This window comes from Anopheles ziemanni, chromosome 2, assembly GCF_943734765.1.
Source record: "Anopheles ziemanni chromosome 2, idAnoZiCoDA_A2_x.2, whole genome shotgun sequence".
NCBI classification, from domain to species: Eukaryota; Metazoa; Arthropoda; class Insecta; order Diptera; family Culicidae; genus Anopheles; species Anopheles ziemanni.
Genome location: NC_080705.1, coordinates 90684217 through 90700901, shown reverse-complemented (window position 1 = coordinate 90700901; position 16685 = coordinate 90684217). Strand labels below are relative to the sequence as shown.

General features: G+C 45.0%; 1 protein-coding gene across 1 annotated transcript; it reads right to left on the bottom strand.

Moving 5' to 3' along the window:
* Positions 1-11457: 11457 nt before the first annotated feature.
* On the bottom strand, positions 11458-15603 carry LOC131285614 (intraflagellar transport protein 122 homolog). Its single transcript, XM_058314477.1, has 7 exons — positions 15463-15603; positions 15169-15399; positions 14541-15105; positions 13588-14477; positions 12412-13518; positions 11922-12342; positions 11458-11875 (listed from the first exon to the last, which is right to left on the bottom strand). Exons 1-7 carry the CDS (start codon positions 15525-15527, stop codon positions 11624-11626), a joined length of 3531 nt encoding a protein of 1176 aa, XP_058170460.1. The 5' UTR covers positions 15528-15603; the 3' UTR covers positions 11458-11623.
* Positions 15604-16685: the final 1082 nt, after the last annotated feature.

Genomic DNA, 16685 nt, shown 5'->3' with positions numbered 1-16685 from the left:
GTGTCTGGAGCTTTGGGCCTTATAAACTCACCCACCCACCCACCCACCTACCAACCTCGGAGGTGGTGGATCGAATTGATTTAGATGGAAAAATCGACAATATCGCCCGATCGACGCAATTCGCGCCCCGCGCTGACACGGGCGACAGGTCATTTGTAAGATGTTTTTTTATTATCATTATCATTCTTCCCGTCCCGGGTCAGGCCCGGGGAGCAGTAAACGTGAATCAAATATTATAATCAATCGCAATGAAACGGCATACGACGCGGCCGGAGTGGACGGCGACGACCGGATGCTGATAAAACTTACGACTTAACTGATCGATCGCCGGGTTTCGGGAAACGACCGTTCGCTTGTTTTGGGGCACTCCAGTTCTCTCGGGGTTGGTAATATGTTTAATGGACAGCCGAGTCCATCATATTTCATCCCATTTCACTGCATTGTAACGGTGTTGGGCGTTGGAGGACATGGCGTGAGAACTTTCGGTGATATTTACGAACTTCCTTTGGCTTGTACTTTTTTGGGATGAAGGAAGCTCAATCAATGTAAATCATTTATCGAGATTTTTTGGTTTTTTTAAGGTTAATTGCCCAACGAGCGAACCCTGTATGTAGTTTGAAGATCGGTGAGTCGTTAAAATAAAAATATTCGTTAGGATCACCTTCTTCCACACAAGCATTGCAATCATTTAAACTGAACCGTTACGGAAGTTATAAACATCAATGTTAATGACACTATTTGGGAAATAAGTTGTTAAACACTCACATCCAACTTCATCTAGAGCTTAAAACTCCCCCAAGACAACCGAGTACATACTTTCCAAGCCCACCTCCTCGAAAAAAGACGTCCAGATTGAGATCGATTGCATTTCACTCACATTTGGTTGCACTGCGTGACAAATGGTCACCCGTATTAATCACGAGCGCGAGCATGAATGTGGAGCAAAAGCGTCTGGCAATGGACAGTCTTGCAGTAGACCCGCTCCAAACACTTCGAGAGAACAAATATGTTTTCTCTGTTGGCCGATTCCTTGGTCAACATTGATGTGGGTTAGGTGTTAACGACCACTAATTCATCAGAAGAGAAGTTCGTAACGAAAGGAGAAATTGCACGTTGAAATACATAGTCAAGCATCCAAGTGGAATGCTTAGAATTGATACTTTCTACTTAGACGAGTGTGAAATGACTCACTACAAGGCTAGGACTTCACACAAGGGGGATTTTGGTTAAACTACGACTACTTCACAAAAAAGCGTTCAAGCATCTGCTCGAAATCAATCGTCAATATGCCCAATTGAATCCCTTATTCTCCTCCAGACAACCGTCCAGGTTGTTACTTCCTTCAAGATTCCTCCTCAAAAATATGCTACACAATAAACTTCCCCCAGCGAAAGCAAACGCGATTTGGCAAAAAGAAAAACCCCTTCGCAACATTTGAATATCATTTCTGAACCTGTTTGAAAAAATACGCAAAAGTCCTTTGACGACTGCGTGAGTCCTTACGAAACAGAAAAATAGTAAAATCAAGCCCCGGTAACAAAACGCCATCGGAAGTCAATCCTTACCGGTTAATCCTGTCCTCAAAGCAAGAAGCCAAGACCTCTCGACTGTATCGCTGTCTGCTGGTAGCCAGCTCAAAAAAACCCCAGCTCGCAAGCATCATCTTCTCGTGTGGCCAACGGAAAATGTGACGTGTGCTCTCTTCTTTATGCTTTAAAATCCTTTCCGATTTTCTACGGATCACAGCAATCGCAGCACTTAAAGCGCACAAATTATGACGCAGACGATGGGTGCGATTTGTTGTCCGACTGCGAACGCAACGCCGACACAATTGTTATCAACAACCGAAGGCATTCCGGGCAGCAAGGAAGCCTCCCTAATTTATTGACCATGCAAAATGGCCGACCCGAGGTGCAACGGACGCCGTCGCTGTCGGCGTTTTGGTTTTCATTGGGCGCACGTACTCTCGAACAGGAGTGACCAAGGGTAAGCTGCCCTGTCGAGGATTGCGTCGATTCAATGGTACGTAAATCATCAATTTCAACGCCGATCGTCTCTGGTGAACTTATTCTTCCTTGCTGAGTGTGAAGCGAGCTTCTACAAAACTTATTTGGTACTTAAAGTAAGTGGGAATTTAAACCATATTTCGAGATGATGCTCGAGACCTACCTGACAGCCTACGAACACCTTCAGTGTTGAACTTCACTTTAAACTATAATCATAAATGTTGAAAATTCTATCTCTTAGTTACTCCCATCCTGTATATCATACAACACCACACCCAAACATGATATCAAGTTTCATAATTTTCTTGCTCAATCTATTTTTAAACTTATAAATATTCCCAAAAAAATATATAAACGCTGTGACTATTTGGTACACCTTCTGTAAAGTGCACTTGGCACTGTACACCTTTGGTAGCAGGAATCACACCGCCATCATCTTCCTTCCATGCTGGCCAACTGGTCACGAGGGCGAAAAATAAACCGAACAACCGGCACGGCGGCCGACACGACTTCAGAGCTGCAAAGACCGCGCGCGACGACACACACGCCCGGCGACGAGCAATGAAAATCGTAAATTATGTTTATTAATAAATAACAATCATAAATTTCCTCATATTTGCATTGTGCGCCCGTCCGCGCGAATGGGCTGGTGTGAAGTAGTTGGGAAAGGAAGGGAGATGGTGTACATGCGGGAGGTTAAAAGGGTGGCAAAAGTCATTCCTGGCCCGCGCTATGTGCATCCCTCCATCGGGGAACATCATCGTCGGGGTTTATTTTACGTCGGCAAAGTTCGGAAGGACAACGGGCAGCAAATAATCCACCAGACGAGATGCGCCACGTTCTGTGGCGTTCGGTGGTCGGAAGGAGAACAGAACTCACTCGATCGATCCGGGGAGAAGTTGCGAAGATCAAAAATGTAGCTATCAGCAACCCAAAGTAGTTGCCTAGAGTCACAAGGAATGTAGGAACATTGTGAAATAATTGTTCATCCCTTAACTGGAGTTGCAAATTTTTGTGAGTTAGTTTTTCTTTCAAATTTTCCATTTTTATGTTGAACCCTAAAGTGAAATTTCTATAATAAAGTTGAAAACTTTAGTTGAAAAATAAAATTGTTGATTGTTCGTAAGTCTCTTGGTTTATATGTTCATTTATACAAGTGAAATATTATAGCTTATCTAAGTTTTATAAATTTCGCCACACACTGTACTGTTGCGCGCTAAAATCCGGATTCTCTTCACTTCGACGCGAACCGAATCGAATCGATTGCGTTGGAGGCTGAAGGAAAGCGAGAAAAGATCGTTGGCGCAACAAATTCAGTTCCCCGCGAACCCACACCCCTCAGCAACTTAGTGCTGAAGGTGAGGAGAAGGGAAGTGAAAAATCGACGATCCGAAAGAATTACACCAGTAAGCAGGAGCGGCTTTAAATAATAACAATAATCGGTAAATCAACCTGTAAACATGGGATTTTATGTGTGTACATATGTTAAACCCTTTTGATCGGTTATTACATACGGCCGGCTGCATTGCCGACGCACCGTTCCGGGGGACAGTTCCGTTTTGGTTTCACATTTCCCGACCGAGGCTCGAGGTTCAATCCGGTGGCCCGTCAATCCGCAAAACCGCTGGCCCATTCCCCCGTTTCCAACCGTTCCAATGAAGTATCGGTTACATTGCCATAGCAGGCCATGCCAGGCTGCATTCAGCAAAAGATGTACGAACAACCATTACAGTTCTTTTCCCTATGCGATCGGTCGATCGGAGACGATGTGGGTGTTGATCACAATGCGCTACCCGTAGGTGTTTGTTCACACCTATCAATACGTTGCACAAACTTATGGCAATCGGTGGGACAATCGACTAGTTCCGAATAGATAAACGTAAAATATAAACGGTTTATAATATACCCGAGTGAACAAATTGAAAGGAACCTTTGGTAATAATTTGTGCATCTACTTGCCGTCGTTAGCAAGGGATCTTTATGACTTCCTCTGAGCGAAAGGAAGTTTTCCAATGATCTAAACACAACCATTTCATCCAAGATGAAAACAAAAAATAGAAAGCATTCAAATTTGTTGTCTCATTTCCATGTGTTATAAATTGCTCTACAAAAAACAATAATCACAAATATTGGAAATCAACAAACGCAATTCACTTAAACTCATTTCTTTCGATCAGTTGCTTTACAAACACACCACTCCATAAGTTGCCAACATTATAGGAGTCCTCCAGTGCGTACTCGAAAGAAGCGTCTCAATAAATCGATATCCATTCCATTCTAAAATTTCCCCAATTCTACCAGGTACCTTACCGATCGAAAAACTACTCCAATTCTCCGTTCAACGCTTGCACAACCATTTCTGATTGAAATGCAACGCACGAACCGACACCCTGTGATGCGTTCGCCAAACGTAGGAACCGTGCGGCCATTGTAACGGCCTTCCCGCCGCGTTGATTATGCGTGTTTGATTGCACCGAAGGCAGCGATGCATCGTGGTTGTGCATACAATCAATTTGCACCACTGCGATGCCATTCCCGATGCACGCACGTGCGCACGATTTCGCGTTCCGATTGCACTTTGAACTTTTTTGTCTTTTGATGAGCAATATGATTGGTAAAAAATAAACCGGTACATACGAATCTTTACCAGCGTTGTTCATTTCTGTGGGGCAAGAGGATTAGGTTCGAACATTGGTTTGGGTTCTATCGGAACACTAAACTGTCCATCAAGGAATGACGATTTGATTGGGAAAATACGGGAAGTAGGAGTGTATTTATTGTTTGCAAATTTTCCTGTGATTGACTTTCTCTTATCACTTATTGTTTATAGTTGCATAAGTTTTACTAAGTATCGGTGGTGTAATATAGTTCAAACATTATAATTGTTAAGTTTAAATCGTTCAAGCAAGAAGACAGTTAATATTTAAATTTCACGACAAGGGTTGCGACTATTCCTTCCCATATTCAAATCACTCAATCAACTCAAATATTTATCGTTCATCTTGGTTTAATCTAATAATTGCCACCGCCTTGCATCTAGTCTCGGTAACAAAACCCAACGCTTCCCAAAATCCACCCAACACAACGTCCGAAACGGAAAAATCTGTCGGTAAAGGCCGCGGTTCAGCGTACATAAAAAGCACCCTTTTTATTATTGGGATGCACACACTTCCCTGACACAGGGCCAGAGAGAAGGAAAAGCGAGGCATGCAGCATAACCATACGAATTAGCAACTGTTGTGACAAGTAAAGTGATAAACGTGGCAACATTTTTCCCCTTTTTTCCATCCAAAGCGAAACGATGGCTCTGAATGTTGGCCTTTTGATTCCGAAATAATTACCGGTTCGGTCAAAGCCCAACCCGGACTTTTTGGCTCCGGTAGCAAACGGCCCTATCTGTGGCCCCTTGGCGGAGGCTGGGAACGTAACCGCCTGCTCATTAAACTGTCACAATAATTACAAACATCAGCGTCAGGGCGACCACACATTTCGGCATCGCTGCCCATCCGACGATTGTCGATTGTGATTGATTCAATTACATCGACGTATCATGATTAGATTTCGTACCGAGGCAACGGGTCGATAGTTTCTTGGCAGCCTTTTTCCAATACGGAAGCCTTTCGGGTCCTTTTGATTCCATATGTTACGGTGGTGGTTTAGGCTCTCCCTCGTAAAGCGTTTAAAAGTTGTCAGAACGAACCAACGTCCATGAGGGTTCACGTTTTGAACTATTTTTCTCTACCCCGGATGTGGGTGGTTTGTTGCAAGGACAATCTGTTATCGATGGTGAACCAAACCCTTTCAATTGAGGTGAGAAAAAGGAAGTTTATATATGTTTTATAAAACTTGTTTAGTGATAGATTCAATTATCAACATATAGTAAATAACAGAAATAAATGTTCTTAACAACAAACATCGTAGAATATTCTGCGTTACTATTTATTCAACAACACATTTGTTTTGTTTCCATTGCTATCCGATTGTAACAAAACAACCAACTGTTATAGTATAACCAAGTAGATTACCCGACCGACTAGTATATTGAATAACAATTCTTTTCAGTCTCCCCACCGAATCTGAAAACAATAAAAAATTCATACCACGAACTGCTCGCTTTCTCTCCATTTTCCCCCCAGCGCCAGTAACATCCGGAACTTTCTTTCCTTCTTTCGGAAGGAAACCCTCCCGGTTGGGTAGTGAAATGTAGTATCTTCCCAAATTACCGGTTGCTGTATGCGAACCTCCACGGACGGCCGCCATTGGAATCCGGAGCCGAGAACAGATTTTTCCTTATAAATATTCATTGCGCAACCGTGGCAAACGAAAAGAAAACCGTGGGTGGATTTGTCGGGGGGCGTGGAAAGTAAACTCGAAACGTCCTTTCGATTCCTCACGGAGTTTTACCGAACCGTTTTTTTTTTATTTATCTCTAGGGCCATCGCAAACAAAGACAGGTTTCCAGCTAGGAAAAAGAGATACGAAAGAGTCCTTCGAGCAAATAGTACATTCCCTTGGCATCTGTATAGATTCCGTGCCCGCCGTGGAGCCCGCGTTTCTTCGCTTGGGCAACGATTGGCGAGCGAAAATGGTGAACAAAAGATTTTGTTTAAATTGAATCAAATTGGGCGATTGCTTCATCAGAAAATACAGGAACAACATCCGCCTTCGGACCCGGTTCCGGGTCTGTTCTGTTCGGTTGGCTGACTACCCGCTGGGATTAATCCACCGGAAGACTCACTCGAGAGGAAACACTCCGACCGTCTTTTTCACGAGGGAAAACAAAATAATAATGTTGTTAAGGAATGACAGAGCAGTGTGCCTTGATTTAGAATCATTTAAGAAACACAAATTTACTAACTTGCGATGGCTGAATTAAAGCTACCAATTTGTTTAGATAAGTTGTGAAAATTATTCGAGTATTTTTATGACTCTGGTATAGAAAACGCCATTAGTAAACTTCTTACTTATATCATACACTTGTTCTGTTTCGTATCGATCGAAAACGTATGGGACAAGGCCACCGAATGACGAAAACATTTCTCACAAAAGTTCATCAGGGTCGTGTGGCGCCAATCAGAACAAATTGTATACGTTTACTTACGCATAAAAGATGTTCTGGGAAAAGTTTTCCAAGTATCCGACTTTTCCATCGTCGATCTTTCTTTCAGCAATCTTGTCAATGTCGTAAACAAAGTTATCTTTTCTGCTTTGTGTGAAAGATTGAAGCCTTGAAGCAGTAGGTCACCTGCTTTCATGAAGAGCACGTCCTTTTTCATCGGGTTCCAAAAAGAGGGTACCTTATGCATGCCATACGTGCCCGTTGTTTCCTCCAAAACACAACCAACACATCAAACGCACCACCATCCTTGCTGATTTGTGAAGTTTATCTGTATTCAATACCACCGTCGGTGCCCCATGTATCCTTCTTTGTCCCGGGAGTGGGGGATGCAACCAACCGTGTAACAACCGCACCACACCCCGCACAAATCCGATTATCTCGGCGTGTCCGGACGTCGACGAATAATTCACCGTCCACCCTCTGTTTCACGGCGGAATCACACTCGCACCGAAACCCGGCTCCTGTTTGACATGACGAAAAAGTGACGAAATGACGAATTGATTCAACCATTCCCCGCTCGGAGGGTGGCCACCTTCGATTCCACCGTCCATGATTCCTCCCCGCACGGAAGGATCTCCCGGGCATCGTCATCAGTGGCGTGATTGTGCCATCACACGGGCAACCGTTTGAAGCAAGGATGAATGGGAAATCAAATTACAATATTACGCACGCGAACGATACCGCGACGTCGGGGGCTTGATCCTGGCGGTTTGCCGACAACGTCACATTGGCAAGGACGATTTTTCTACCCTTCTCCCGACAGTCCCGACATGCATTTCGGTCACAACTCACCAACCCTGTGTCCCGGATGGCTGAACGTCTTGTTTAGTTTACAATTCAGTGAATGCATTACACATGTTCGCATTTCTGTCGGCATTCTGTGTCACCAAGCTCGTGTTTTATGTCTTAAAAGAAGAGCATTTGGTTTGTTTACCTAAACTTTAGGTACTGTGTGAATACAGTCAATTCTATCCTAGATACACGAAGGTCGCTTTAATTAACATGTGTTCATGTCGTTTATTCAAGATTGTAATTTGAATTTGGTTTAGAGATTAGAAGAGGATTAGGATTAAATAATGATTTTGTTTTAACCAATCGTTGAAGTACAATAATCTGAATGCATTGTACATAATATTTGTGTCTGTTGAACAATATTGGCATGTTTTGGTTCTCTAATTTCAACTAGAAAAGATTTCACATACAGTAGAACGTTGATCATCCCGGGTGGACCTCGAATAATTGACCTCCCACTATACTTCAAATAGACACATATTTTAAAACCTTTCGAAAACACTATTGACTTTTTATGTCCACATTAAATCCTCGAAAAGAAGCAACAAAACCCATGGCTTAACGCTTTTCCAATGTCGTGGGAACTGAACTCCTCCCAAAGTGTATCCTTTCTAGACACTTGACTTGCGAAAAAGTGGCGAAACAATGGATTGGCGGCTCGATTGTACAAAACACATATCCTCGTGTAACATTTTCTGTGACGATGTTCTCACAAGCGCCGGTTATTCTTCAGCGGCAAACAATGCTCGATTTAAATGTCCTCCGGCAAGGTCCTTACTTTTCCCAACGAGTGTTCAAGGGGCAGAATTGCCTAACCACACCGTGCCAAAGCAACAAACACACAATGGTGAGAACAGGGCTCGTTGTTGACGTGGAAAATCTCAACGACTTCGGGTATATTTTTGGTGCGTCCGTAATCCCGGATTAAAGCGATAGTAAATCTCGCGGTCGCCGGGAACATTGTTCTGTAGAAGCGGTTAAAAAAATGTAGCGACTTATCCGGCGGGGCCGACATGATGCACGCCTCCGGCGGAAGACATTTCGGAACAATTATCCTGGCGCATCCGGGCCTTCCCCCGGTGTCTCCCTTCGAAGAGTTCTAGTTTTATTACAGTAGTACTTATTTAATGGACTGCCTATTATCAGCCCCGCAGGATTCCCCGGGTGTTGGCGTTGAACAAGCGACACGTGGCACGTGGTGTAAACAATGGCACCTTACCTCCATGCCTTGTCGTCCTGCGGAACGCCACGTGCCGCGCTCGAGGATATGAGCATTTTATTATGGAAGGAAAGAATACGAGTGCAAGTAGATACAACACGAAATAAAAATACATGACGATTGCTAAATGATGATCCTATGAGTTCCCGTTGTGGCTTTTTTATTACTTTCTCTTAGGGAGTTCACGTACACATCAATGGCATTGTGGGTCAATCGCGACATAATGTAGAGAAATCGTTGAGAACATTAATCACAGTAAAACATATTCTCGTTTCAATTGGAGTCCTGATTTACTCCAAAACGGATTCTGCTCTTTCAATGACCTTCAACATATTTACATTAAATGTTTATTAAATATGCATAGAATAGAAATGTCAAATTGCAAAGCGTAAAATTATCGAAAACATATCGCCCACATCAAATCGTAGTAGTTCATTCATTCGGAAAAACGATTGGCACCCTCCGATTTCAATCGAATTGATATTCCATCGATATGCCAATCGTCCCCATCGCGTCGCCCTTCTCCCACCCAAGCTAGTGGGAAACTTGGAAAGTTTTTCCACTTCAGTTGAAAAGTTCCCTCCAGCCTCACTCCAGTAAAACGAAAGCGATGTGCTGGTTAATCGACCGGAATAAATATTTTATCCATATCCGGCCGACGGATTTCGGACGATTTGTTACGATTTTATGTGAAAGTTTGTTGCTGGCTGGCCATTTCCCCGGCCCCAGCACAGTTATGGGGAAAAGGGTCCCGTGGTGTGAAATATTTCCTATCCATTTTGCAGCCCAACTTTGTATATCCCGGTTGTACGAGCTGGTTGTTGTGGGAATTTATACTCGAATACTCGTCCTACCATTGTTACGGTGGCATCATAGCAGAGTGAGGTGGGTTAAAATCGATCGGCACTATGTTGCAATCATGTATGTTTGCCGCAGGTATGCAAAATGGATAAAGAGGTGTGATTTTGGGTTCGTTCGCTGCGGCAATCATCACTTTGCCGGCATCATATTGAAATTGATGATAATCATGCGTAAGTGTGGGCAATTTGAATTGATGAAATACTTCTCCAGGGTAATCATTTGCATCGTTATGAGTGCCCAGGCATCAACGGATTTTTACAAACTACTTAAGAAGAATTTTCTAAAAATAAATAAAAATTCCTAAAAATGAATTATGAAACGAAAATGTGTTAAGTAACTGAACCGTTTCAAGTTAGATTTTACAAACAATTTTTGCATAAAAAGACAACCGTCTTAAATGATAAAACATAAAGATAAGTTGATCTGCATCATACTTCGAAGAAATCTTTGTCTTACCGGCTACGAGATCAATGTACAAAGTGTGCACATATTTATTTTCGAAGGATTCTCTTTGCTTTAATGGCACCAGCGCAAACCCACACAGAAGAAATCTACACCCTCTTAGGCACGAACTCTTCACGTCAATCGGAGAAAGCCTCAAGCACATCCTGGCCGAGTTTGAACAAAGGGTAAGTTCTCAGCTGTTGGAACAAATTTTCCCCATCAACACCTCGAGCTTCACACTTTCTGTGGAGAGGGCGAAATGGATCTTTCTAATCGCTTGGAGGTATGTATTTTATCATCCAACCCACATCTGCTCTTCCGGAAGAGTTTCAGTAGCGTTTCCCTGGATACGGGTGGGGAAAAAAACATATACCACACTGACACGTTAAATGAGAAATACAAATTTTCATACCATTTATCGTATTGTTTGATCATCGAGCCCGGGTATCATTTATCGAGAGCAAAAACACTGGTTCGGTCGGTATTCCCGCCTCACTTGCTCTGGCGTGGCCTGCCTTCCGGTACGGAAGCGTAATTAGGGGTAAATTTACAAAATTCACTGCACACACACCCACATTCACTGTTCTGTATGAATTTCCCTGTTGTTCCCAGAGACCAAACGCTGGGCATGAAATAATCCAATTTACCAATACGTTTGTTGAAAAAGAACGAGGATTACTGTTTTGCCGCAATGATTGAGATCAAAAGGAATGCCACTCCGCAGGATTAGACGTGCCGAATGATGCAAATCAGAAACGAGTTCCAGTTTTTTTTTAGTTTTTTAACAATTTTTTATTCATTTAAGTAATTCTTCTAACGAGAGAATAATGAGAAATTATAAAAAAAAATCAAAGGCTTATGAAAATTATACTAATATTTTTATTTAACATCAGAGGAATTTGCTTCTTGAAGGTTTCGGACGGAATAAAACCTAATCTTTCAGTAAGGCATGAGTTATGAATATAGGCGTGAGTCAATCAATAAATATTTTAAATTAAAACATCTTTGTACCGTTCTTTATGTGAAATGTAAAACTGGAATGATGAAAACAGGTTGGGTTTCACTCAAACCCATAAAGCTTGTGCGACGATTCACGCACATCTAACATTATAAGTGCACTTGATTAAATCTAACGTATATCCACACTGGACGGAATGGTTTCCTTGGTGTACGAGATCACACTTAGTTCATAAGACTCTCGTCCGAAGTGCGACAGAAAGGACAGTGGCCCTTCTGCAAAAACTGTAGTTCAAAGTCCTCAGAGTGAAATACCTGGTTGCATTCGGAGCACACGGTAATCTGTAGCTCGGGCAGAAGGTTGCGGTAATAGCGCGTCGCTAGGGGTGCTGGTCCTCGTACGATGATAACTTCCCGCGGATCGATCGCTCGCAGTGCTTCGCGATCGAGCGTCGATGGGTATGTATCGATTATATCCTGGAATGAAACGCAAAACACATAAGATGAAAAGCGGAACATTTACGCTATTATAAGGGTATATTACCTCCTGTATAAATTGATCCTGTTGACCATAGTTAGTACTCTTAGGCGGGGCCAGCAGAAGTCTCTCCGCATCCTGTTCGGTTATTCCATTCTCCGGCATAAACTCTGCCAGTGGGAGAATCTCGAACGATACGTACGAGAAGACGTACTCCTGCTGGCAATTGGGACATCGATTGCCGTGCAGATGTGGGCTATAGTTGGAGCATTTGTAGCACATGGGCAGAAGCTCTTCCGGGTCATTGAAACCACCCGGACATGCACGGCTTGTGATGTAGCTGATGTCCACCTGTTCCTGGATACCGGTCGGTACCTTCAACGATTGCAATTTGTTGTTGACTTGCAGATGGAGCTTGTTAGCGCCGAGTACCTTTGCTTGCTTGGAAAGGGTGTAGTAAACGGCACTAGAAAAAGAAAAAGATACAGATCCCGGTAAACTCTAAAATGGCCTGTTTCAAACCACCTTTACTTACAACAAACTGATTCCTTTCGGTGGGATTGTCCCATTGATCTGATTGACAACAAACCGGCTTGTGTTGAACAGTGTCAACGGCGGGCTGCTCGTAAACGGTTCCTTCAGGTACGAGTTGATCGTATTGTACGCGTAATAGATCGAGGAAAGCTTCAGCAGTGATCGATACTCTGTAACTGACGTATCGTGCGTCTCCATGTTCGCCCCGTCTGCGAGCAGTTTCAAAGCTTGCTTCGCCCTCAACCACGTGTAGTACCCGGCGTCAAGGTATCGTTCCTCCGAAACGGCACATTCCACCAGGTTTCGCAGCAGTTTTGTCGCTTCGTGCGGTTTTCCCGCGAGTATGAACGCCTCGTGGGCTGAGATAAACTGATCCGACTCGGCCAGCCAGTGGGCGTGCTGGAAATGTATTGATGGGAGCACCTTCGGTAAATGCTCCGCCAAACGAAACGCTTCCGGCCAGTCGCGCGCTTCCACATGCAGCTGAACAACCTGTTCTTCCTCGCCAAGCTTACGATAGATTTCTGCTGCTAACGGTAGTGCTTTGAGGCGCCGTAGATGGCCTGCGATTAGTTCGAGAGGCGTACGTTCGGAAGCTGCCAACCGACGGCCGATATCGAGCAGCACGTCCGCCCAACCTTGCTCGGCCACGATCTCAATCGCACGCTCCGATTCCCCGGCGGAAAGTAGCAGCTCAGCGGCAGCTCGTGGTTCATGCACCGAACAAGCCCACTCTGCACGACGTCGGATAAGCTCCTTGCGATCAGCGGCGCTACCTTCCTTGAGGAACTCCTGCGCCAGATCGAACATACGCAGATCGCTGTACATCGCCAAGGCTTTGCTGTTGTTGCCTGATTTCTGATACAAACGGGCAGCTTCCTTAAACTTGCCCGTAAACGCATACGTATCGGCAAGTAGGACTTCTTTGGACGTATCACCACGTTTTTGGCGCTCCCGCAAATCGCTGATCAGCTCCAGCCATGGTAGATTTCGCACCTTTACATAAGCATCACGGGCGACCTGGTAGTTGAGCGCATCGAGAGCGGCTTGGGCAAGCCCTTCCCAGTCAGACATTGGTACACCCAAACATGCCACCTGATAAGCGTCCCTGCAATCGAGAAAAAGGTTATCATTTCAAGCAACTCATGTTGGGCACCGGATTAGAAATGTTTCTTACTCAAAAAGTCCCGCTTCTACAAACTGCCACATGGTTGCACCGAGTGCAAGTGGCACGTTGCTCATCACGTTTCCTCGGAGGCAAAAAGCGGTTGCCCCACACAATCCAACTACAACTCCCAGCATCGTTTGAGGACTTCGGGGAGGAAGGGATCCAACACGAACGCTCAACCCACCGGTCGTGTGCGAATAGCACAGCATCGACTCGAGGTGTGTGTTCCAGGCGACCGAATTTACGCTTGCATCCTGATACAGCATCGTATCGTTGATAAGATCACGTACCACAAGCCTCCCGGCATCGTCCACCACGGCCAGCTTCGTACGGGAAGCGTTCAAATCGAGGCAGCGCACCGATGACAAGACCGTTGTCACCAAAATTGGCAGTGAATTGTCGAGGAAAATACGCCACACTTGCCCACTTTTCAGTCCAAGCAGAAGGCCCTCACGACCGGCCGGACCACCCGTAACTTTTATGTACCGGATGAAGCTGTCCATCATCCACTCACGCTGCATGGTGCCGTTAAAGTCCAGACTCTGTAGCTTCTTCTCCTGACACAGAACGAGATGTTGGGCGCACACGACCAGCAAGCTACAGTCAAACTTTTTGGCAATCTTCTCCTTCACCTTGTAGTGCATCGGTTGGTTTTCGGCCGAGCTAAGTTCGTACAGGACGACTCGCTCCGGAAGCTGCACCGCTAGCCGGTTGCGATAGATAGCGATCTTGTGCACCAGATCGCGACATTTGATGCGGACCTTCTGGCCGGACACGAGGTGCTGAATAATAACGTCGCACATGTTCTCTCGGAAGGCATAACGCTCGCGGTAGAGCGCGTGGACGGTGTTAAAAGCAAGGTTGTAACATCCCAGTGTACCGTCTTGGCAGCCGACAACCTGTAAAAGGGAAATAAAACATTCGTAAAAGATAGCACCCAACAATACATGCACAATGCGTACCACACAATTCCCCGCCGGATGCACAGCCGAGGCCCATATCCACGAATCGTGCTGCTCGCCGAGCATTCCCAGGCGGATTCCATCTCGAGTGAACAATTGCAGGGTTTTATTGCAGCCAGCCACAATAAGAAACTCGCCGTTCGGGAAGAACGTGAGACAGAGCGGATCGAATCCAAAGTTTCGTTCCTTCCCAATCATCTGACCGCCGAGCGAGTAGAACGACAGCATCTGGCTCCAGTCGATCACGCACAGAATGTCCGACGAGCCCGACGTGGCCGGCGGGTTCCAGGCCAACCCGAACACCGGACTGTTCACACCGCCCGGGCGGTCGATTTTAATCTTCTCCTCGCCGGCCTTGTTGCGTATCGAGATCGTTCCATTTGCCAACCCGAGCGCGATGTACTGCCCATCGTTCGTCCAGGCGCACGCGTTAATGCGGGCGACGGACTTGTACTTCTGCACCGCCTTTTGCTCGGGTGACCAGAAAGAAAAATCCGATACGGCACACGAGGCCAACTGGTGCGAGATTGGGTTGAACGCCAAACATTGGATAGAATCGTTATGCCTGGAGTGGGATGAAAATGAATCTGTACCATGGGATCGAAAGAAATGTTTTCCGCTTACTTACGAGTACTTCAGCAATCCTTCCAGCTTTTGGGTCCATATGATAACCGTTTTATCGGCACTTCCGGATGCAAACTTTTTGCCATCCTTCGCGTACGCCACACAATACACGGTGTCCTTGTGACCCTTGAGCGAGTTTATCAGGTTGCCATCGATCGGATCATATACGAGTACCTTATCACCTGCACCGACAATCAGCTGCAGACCTTCCGGATGGTAGCAAATCGAGTGAATGCTGAAAACGATGAACAGACGGCAATGTTACTACTGGCACAAGTAGGTTTTCAAATGTGCTTACCTAGCAACATCACTTTTCTCGGTGGAGTCGTGAATCTTCTCAACCCATTTTGGTATCGCCCGCATCCTTTATTCACCGATAATCTACGTTTTATTCCGTTTTATCGCCAAAGCACCTGCAAAACAAACGCCATTGACAGGATTGTTTATTTTCTGCGAAACCATAGCAACCACCGAAAGTAGAGTTGTGCAATTCCGATTCAGATTCATGAATCTGAGTTATTTTGGGCATCATTTTAGAGATTCATGAATCTGAATTATTCTTGACATCATTTTAGAAATTTATGAGTCTTTTTATGAGAGATTCATGAATCCCAAAGATTCATGAATGTTGAAAGAACAGAGCAGTAAAGACCACACAATGGGTGGAGAGAGGGTCATAAAGATTCATTATGGTTCCGTAAGATTCATCAACTTTTGAAGAATTGAATCTCAAAAGATTCATGAATCAATCTGAATGAATCTCAGGTGAAAGATTCATACGAATGAATCTCACCTAAAGATTCATTAGGCACATCACTAGCCGAAAGTGACCCGCGCGATCGCAAAGCAGCTGATTGTGAGCAGTAGGTAAGGTTGACCTTACCTTTAGTTTTTGTCACAAACTCTACGTACCTTGGTTTTTCCCACAAATCAACGTTCCACGCGTTGCAGTTGGTAACACTGGCAGCAGAGTTCGCCCGTTCGTCGAATGTGCCAAACGTCTATCAAAGCGAGATTCACAAGCGTCTCGGGCGCCATGTTGAATTTTTGATGTTGTGCACTCAAAAATCGATTCTGAAGTGTCTCTGCGGCAAGCGAATGTTGAAGTTTTGACAATTTGACTTCTGTCGTTTGGAGCGTATTGACGCGGCATCACGCGTCAGCGATCTTCTCGAAGGTTAGCGGTCCTGAGGAACCGCATCGGAACATCCAGTTACCGTCCGCGGTATTTGCTCGGGAAGTGGTCGGCGGCATCTTGCGGATCCTTGCCGACAGTCGCTCGGCAGGCGCGCACACACACGGCGGGTTAGTTGCCCTTTCTTTTGCGTGGTGTATCGCATCATTGCAGTGCCTACTGCGGTTCTTAGTGTTCAGAAGTCTTCTCCACGAAGCGCATTGTAGTCCGTTGCAGCATTATTGGTTAAGTGGCCAACCGGCGGCAAATGCTGCAACAGGAAAGAGCCGCTAAGAATTTGCAGCAGATAAAAAGCGTCGTGCAGGGCGGACAAGTTCGTTTGCTCC

Bases quoted from the DNA above. Each gene is read 5' to 3' on its own strand.
- LOC131285614 (XM_058314477.1), bottom strand. From the start codon at position 15,527: ATGCGGGCGATACCAAAATGGGTTGAGAAGATTCACGACTCCACCGAG. The intron at 15,400-15,462 runs GTAAGCACATTT...CATCGTTTTCAG, and splicing joins GAGAAAAGTGATGTTGCTAG to CATTCACTCGATTTGCTACC. The intron at 14,478-14,540 runs GTACGCATTGTG...TCCCTTTTACAG, and splicing joins ATCCGGCGGGGAATTGTGTG to GTTGTCGGCTGCCAAGACGG.